Source organism: Monomorium pharaonis, chromosome 10 (genome assembly GCF_013373865.1).
Source record: "Monomorium pharaonis isolate MP-MQ-018 chromosome 10, ASM1337386v2, whole genome shotgun sequence".
In the NCBI taxonomy this organism is placed as follows: domain Eukaryota; kingdom Metazoa; phylum Arthropoda; class Insecta; order Hymenoptera; family Formicidae; genus Monomorium; species Monomorium pharaonis.
Window position 1 is genome coordinate 8,757,678 of NC_050476.1, and position 7,644 is coordinate 8,765,321.

Here is a 7,644-nt window from a genome sequence, read left to right on the forward strand (position 1 = left end):
ATGTACTGCATGTATAATCATATAGCCGCGAGTAGTTCGCAAGATTGCCACTAGGCGAAGGCACGGCGCTTCTTCTCGTGAGAAAATTTACTCCAAAAGACTTATAAAAGAAAACCATCACTCATGGCTTACCTAGCAGTTAGTACTTCACTAGCAGCAAAGTGTAGTATATATTGTTTTTGTTACACAAAGAGAGTTCGTGGGCCTTCGGAACTCAGAGAGAGCAAAAGGGGGAAATTATAAAAATAAAATTTTTTACGGCAGCTCCTATGTCCGCTTTTAAGAGCTCCCTGAGAGCTTTATTTAAGCTGGCAGAGAATTCAGAAATAATGTTTTAAGAACTCCCTGCGAGCTTCAAAGTAATTCCCGTGAGGCTTCTATATAAGCTCCCTGATAGCTTCATCTAAGCTCTCAGGTAGCTCCCAAAAACGGACATAAAAGCTCCCGGGAAGCTTGTATAGAAATTTCCCGAGAATTATTTTGAAGCTCGCAAGGAGCTCTTAAAACATAATTTCTGAATTCCTTGCGAGCTTAAATGAAACTCTCAGGAAGCTTGTATAAAAGCTTCCCGGGAATTACTTTGAAGCTCGCAGGGAGCTCTTAAAACATGATTTATAAACTCTCTGCGAGCTCAAATGAAGCTCTCAAGGAGCTCTCAAAAGCGGACATAGCAGCTCCCAGGGAGCTCCGTGCGAATTTTTTGGAAGCTTAAATGAAGCTTATGAAAAATTTTGTGAGCTCCTCGGGAGCTCCCCGGGAGCTCCCCGTGCTGTGTGGGTATATTTGTCAAATTACGTTTACAAGCCGTAAAAAAACATATTTATGTAATCAAAAATTTTATTCATTCAAGCGCTTCTATTTTTAAAATATCTTTTTTGTACGGCTTGTAATCGTAATTTGACGATTATAATCTTATTCTTCAATCTATTCCGAACCCGGGAACACCATTTATTTGTACGTATAAGCTACATAACTTGTATTTTGAAGCAAATATTTTTATAAACAAATAAACTTTAAAAAATTTTTTGCATTTTTGGTCTTTATCTAATCGTCCCCGGGTTTATTTGTGTTCGTACTTTAAAAGTGTAAAAGGATTATCAATTCTGTAAATTCAATTCGAAATTAAGTGATAAATACAGAATGTCGGTAAAACATACGGCTTTAGCATCCTCTTAAATTATCTTTTTAATTTTGGCATCTTTCAAAATTATTATTATTATGTATTCTTACTTGTTTATTTGTAATCTTCTCTCTCTCTCTCTCTCTCTCTCTTGCTGTCTTTAAAACTGCTTGAAAGTAAAAATTAAACTGAAAAAGCATAATAAAAAATAAAAATTAATCTGAATGTAAGCATAACAAAAAATATTCAATATGTATAAAAAAAGTTATAAACATAAAAGTTACGAAGAGTATAAAAGTTATGAATGTATAATTATAAATAAATATTTGATTATATATATTAATAATGTTAAATATATTTGGAATATTTTTTTACACAGAACTTTGAGATTTAAGCTCCTTGTTTATTGTGGCAAATTGAAGAAACGTAAAGCGTATCTCCAGCTCTTTGTCAAATCTCTATTGCAAACAAGAAGAAAATATTAACAATAGGTAGAGATGTTCAATATTTTTAATTGTATCGATAATTTAATCGATACTATATCAAAAACAAAAGTATCGATTCGTGTAATACATCGTACTAAAAGTATCGATATTGCAAATATCGATACAAAATATTGTTAATTTGAATTGTATTTATAGTATTTATAGCCGGTAGTTAAGAGATTAAAATATACATTAAAACTTTTTATATATATTACGAAAGTATATATATTTAGCAATTTTTATTATAAATTTGTGCAATCACTAAAAAATTAAACAATTTTTACATTTTTACAAAATAACAAATGTATCCAGTAACAAAATTTAGTGAAAATTTACTGTATCTATATTCCATGAATATAAATACATTAGATACTCCAATCCGTTAAACTTAAAGAATTTAAGAATAATAGTTGCTGTAAATGTGTAGAAGAAAGACGGTTTCTATCGTGTACGCTTATATTCCCAGCTTTTGAAAAAAGCCTTTCTGTAGGAACAGATGCAGCTACGATCAATAAAAATTTTTTTGCTATCGGATACAATGTTGGGTACATGTTTTTATATAATTTATCCCAACATGTCAATGGATTTTCATTTAAATTTAATGTTACATGCTTTAAGTAATGTTGCAAATCAGTTGGCATTTTGTCTTGTTTATTTTCAGTTTTCTGACCTGTTTCAACCAACTTATTGTGATGTGACCGTAAATTAATAGATAACGCATTATTATTTGGTAATTTATTTTCTATATTTTTTACATTTTCCATGATTATCTGTGGTTTCATCATTGTGGAAATCTCATGAAGTGCTTGAGAACAGACTAATATATTGTTAAAGTGCAATCGTTTAAACCGCGGATTAAGAATTGTCGCGATTGCTAATAAAGTGATAAATTCAACTTGATTAAAGCCATTCATTAAATTATTTACAAGGCTTTCTTTTAAACTTATAAAAGCATTTGTTATTAATATTGCATCTAGAGCTTTTATATTATTATTTAAGCAATTAATTAGAGGGATGACTTTACTCGCAGTTACATATATATGTTTCACCGCATATTTCTTTTGTTGCAATTTCAAGCGGTCTTAATACTAAAACGATTTCTCTCGCTAATTGTAAATCTGATGCAGATAACATACATAGAGCTTTGGGATATTTTAATAAAATCGAACCTATTCGCTCTGACAATGTTATAAAACGCTTTAGCATATAATATGTTGAGTTCCATCTAGTTGCGACGCTCTGTATCAATTTCAAATCTTCAAATTTCTTTAATTCATTAGCAGCAGCTACGGATTGTTTAAAAAAGGTGACTAATGTTTTTACCTTCTCACATAAAGTTTTAATTTCTTCGCTACCATCGATAATTTGCATTGCAACTAGATTGAGAGTGTGTGCAAAACATGTTAAGTGTTTTCCAGATCCAAAATTTTGAGTAACACACTGGAAAAAAAGTTTTGTTGTTTTATGAGAAATTCTGGTTGATTCAACCTGTCCGTTTGTTCGAAAATGGACGATACAAATTTTGTAGTTGAAATTACCAGAGGATTCTGGTTAATTCCATACTGTTTAAATCTATCAGAATTTCTTGTTAATCTTACTACATCGTTTTGTTAGGTTTACAAAAATCTACCAATATTTCTTGTTAATCTTACTACATCGTTTTGTTAGGGTTACAAAACTCTACAAAAATTTCTTGTTAATCTTATTATATTGTTTTATTAGGTTAACACAATTTTTTGGTTAAAAAACGAGTTCGGATAGAGTTTTTAAAATAATAACAATATATCTTGGTTTAAAGTACACTGCATATATTTTATATATATTTTACTAACCTCTAAAAATCTCTATATAGCTGTCGAAATTCCATTCGCGCAGAAGAGAAGACGTTTTTTCGTCCGCCATGCCGTTGAATAGAATAATGTAAATACACGATTGTAAGATACACGAAACAAATATAAAGCATGTAGCTACCTTATGGGTACCGCGTGATATTAGTATCGCATCGATACCGCGTTGGTTTGCGCGAGATTGGCATGCACCGACTTGCACTGCAAGAACGAAGGCGCCAGCATTATCGCTATTTTTGTAAATATAACAAGAAGTTTTGTATTATTTTGTAGATTCAACAAGAAGTTTTGTAGATCCAACAAGAAAACACTTAATCAAATCCTTATAGTACAGTTAACCAAACGGTGTAGTTATAAGCTGTAAAATCTTGTTATGATAACCAGAAATTCTGTTTCGTTTAATAAAAATACGCTCAACCAGAACCGTTTTATTATTATAATAAAACCATTTTTCTCAGTGCAGCTTTGACAATGTTTGCACCATTGTCCGTTACAATTACTGTAATAGTGTCTGTTTTTATTCCCCACTCATTACATATTTTAAAAAGCCATTTTCCTAAATATTCAGCAGTATGTCGTTGTGTCAATTCTGTTACACTAATTGTAACGGATTTCATAGTATCTTCCCAAGCGTAATGTCCGGTCACACCTAAATAACTTTTTGTATTCAATGTATCAGTCCACACGTCTGCGGTTAGAGTAATATTCTCTATTAATGATAATCTCTCTTTTATTATTGTGGATAACATCATGTATTTCTCTTCTATAAGAGTCGTTATAGTTTTTCTACTTGGTATTTTGTACAATGGTATTATAGTATGCATCAAATTTCGAAAGCCCTCTTTTTCCACTGTTGCGAAAGGAAGATTATCTTTTGCTATCATAAATAGTATGCTGTTAGTGATTTTACCTGCGTTTGCACCACCATCTAAAAATAAAATTAGATAATAAGGCAAAAGTATAAAATATAAAAATCTAGCTAAAAGTATCATACATTTTTATTTATTTGAAATAAATATTTTTATTTTAATATATTTGTATTTTCTAATTTTAATTATTTTTATTTAAAATAAATTTTTTCTTATATTATAAAGCAAAAAATTATATAAACATCTATTAATATTAATATAAAATTTATAAAAAATTATATAATACTAAATTAAATAAAAATCTTTCAAATAATTTTGATAGACTTTCAAAGGATTTCAATTCACGTATCGCTGTGCCAATATCTGGTTGCACTAATCGTTTTTTTCTCGAAGTTTCGCCTTCAAATTTACTTGAAATAGGCATTGTTATCATTTGATTAGTAGACGAGCTGCAGGATATGGAGTTTGATGCCGGTATTGCGGATTGAGACGGTGATATGGTGATTATGTCACACTGCTGATTAGGTATGTCTACATTCACATCTGCATCTAGGCTATTCTAAGAAAAATAGAAGGCATATGACAAAATCATTAAAATTAAAAATTACATTAATATTATATAAATATTTTACTTGATTTAATTCAATGTTTCCCATTTTCTTATTTTTATTATTATTTTCACGTAAAGAATGCTTCGATCCTTTGCAGATGATACTTTAAATTTCTTGTATTTCCGCTACTTTTGACAAATACATGGCATATTTTACATTTTCCACCAGTATCCATTCGTATGAAATATTTCCATACAAAACTTGACTTCTTTTTTGAGGACACTACACAAAAATGTTGTATATTTACAAAATGACAATAAATGACACATACCATTTATTAACAACATATATCTAGAATATCTAGATTAAATAAGTTACCCCTAGTTAACAGTTTGCTTTCTTACTCTAGTTTAAAGTAGTTGACATCTTGCATATATAAAAGTGAGACAGATATACATCTTTCACATTTTAGCTTATGTAAAATATTAACTGCTAACAATGATACGTTATGTACATATGTCTAGATCAAGCATTTGTTTTAATAGCATGGATGTTGGCATTTTAAAACAAAGTGACAATTGTTTTTCTATCTTTATCTTATTGTTAGCAGTTAATATCTTACATAAGATAAAATATAAAAGAAATAGATATCTACCTCACTTTTATACATATATGCAAGATGTCAATTATTTTAAGCTAGAGTAAGGTTGTGTTCCGATATTCACTGCCAGTACTGAAAATATATAATATACATAATACAAACTATAGATTTTCAGTACTGACAGTGAATTTCGGAACACAATCTTAGAAAGCAAATTACTAACTATAGAGGTAACTTATGTGATCTAGATATTTTCTCTAGATATATGTTGTTAAACGGTACATTGTATGTTAATATTATTTTAATAATTTTAATATCTATTGCTTTTACAGGGTATCGATCATGTAATTTTTCCTCTAGGACGAAAACATGAAAAATGAAAAGTTTCATGTAACTATCTCTTTCTATTGTGTTGAATAGAAAGAGACAGTAACTTGAAATTTTTCACTTTTCACGTTTTCGCCCTAGAGGAAAAATTACATGATCAATACCCAGAAATCGAATTTAATACTGAAAATTATACATTTTATATATTAAGTCAATGTAAGAACAATTAGTATTTATTAGTAACGCAGTACATACATTTCTTACCTTGCACAATAGGTTTGGTTAAATTGTAAAAAATTGTAAATATTACATATGTATATATTAAAAGTAATGTAATTTATTACTTTTCTCAATGAGAAATGTTGATCAACAAGACATCAATTCAATGTTTGATATATTTACAAGTTTTCATAAGTAAATCAAACCTATTATGCAGATGGAAATATGTATGTAATTATAATAATAAATACATTTAACATTTCTATATATTTAATAGTGAAAGGTAATAATTAATTATACTTACTTTTCAAGTAAACGACCTCAATCTTTGATGGTAACACGTTTTTATGTAACTTCTGCACACTCTGATAAAGTCGTAAAAATCAAAAGACGCAAACTATACAAGTAACCCTACATTAAAAAACAATTAACACAAATCTAAAGCTTTGTGTAAAATTCTTTGTTTTGATTGGTCACTCAAATGTCGTAGGCCTTCCTCACGGAGAATACGCAAGACTGTTTTATGATCAACCCCTACTCGCGCGCCTATGCGTGATCCCATGACAGGATAACTTCGAGCTAGAGCAATCACACGTTCCTCAATTCTCCAAGACACACAAGGACGGCTTGCTCTACGATGGCCAGCAACTGCAAGAATCATTTGCTCCTGATCATGGAATTGTTTATTGAGTCGTTGAAATTCTCGACGAACAGGGCCCTATACGTAATGCCGTATTGTCTGCCATTAGCTTGGCGTCACAACCATCTAGCATAAAGAGCTCGTGCTCGTGTGTAATGAGAGGTCTTCAATTGCGCACAGTACAATTGGACACGTTGCAATTGCCCACCGTGCTATTAGACACGAAACATTTTACCGTTTAATTGCGCACAGTTTGTTTGGACACAGTTTGATTGGACACAGTATGATTGGACACAGTTCAATTGGACACCGTTTAATTGGACACCGTTCGATTGCGCACCGTTTGATTACGCATCATTCGATTGCGCACCGTTCGATTGCGCACCGTTCCGTTGCGCACTGTTTAATTGCGCACCGTTCAATTGCGCACTGTTCAATTGCACATTGTTCAATTTCACACGGTTCAATTGCACTACCCGAGAAAAAATGGATATTAGTATAATCAGATGTAAAAATATATAATTAGATACGAAATAATCTAATAATATATAATCATATATAATCAAAGTATATTTAATATGCGTTTGATTTAACGGTGTGAAATTGAACGGTGTCCAATCAAATGGTGTCCAATCAAACGGTGTCCAATCGAACGGTGTCCAATCGAACGGTGTTTAATTGAACGGTGCGCAATGTTTCGTGTCTAATAGCACGGTGGGCAATTGCAACGTGTCCAGTTGTACTATGCGTCATTAAACCTCTCCCTTTGCGGAATGCAATTTTTTTAAGGCTTTTTATTTTTAATTGCACAATATTGTTTTTGAAAGTTTTTTCTAGGGGGCGACGGGACCATTTTATACATATAAACTATAGATTTTTGTATAAAGAAAATATTGTCATTAGGTGACTAATGAATAACTTTTTTTTTAATTCATTAGAACAAATCGTACGCCGCCCCTTTTATTTTTGTGCGTACTTTAATTGT

The 7,644-nt window shown here is 30.9% G+C and overlaps 1 protein-coding gene across 1 annotated transcript; it reads right to left on the minus strand.

The window, feature by feature from the left end:
• Positions 1 to 2,361: 2,361 nt before the first annotated feature.
• On the minus strand, positions 2,362 to 6,869 carry LOC118647741. The gene is made up of 3 exons (XM_036293179.1): positions 5,003 to 6,869; positions 4,667 to 4,880; positions 2,362 to 4,380 (listed from the first exon to the last, which is right to left on the minus strand). The coding sequence occupies exons 1-3, from the start codon at positions 5,204 to 5,206 to the stop codon at positions 3,887 to 3,889; spliced, it is 912 nt and encodes a 303-aa protein (XP_036149072.1). The 5' UTR covers positions 5,207 to 6,869; the 3' UTR covers positions 2,362 to 3,886.
• Between the last annotated feature and the right edge of the window lie 775 nt (positions 6,870 to 7,644).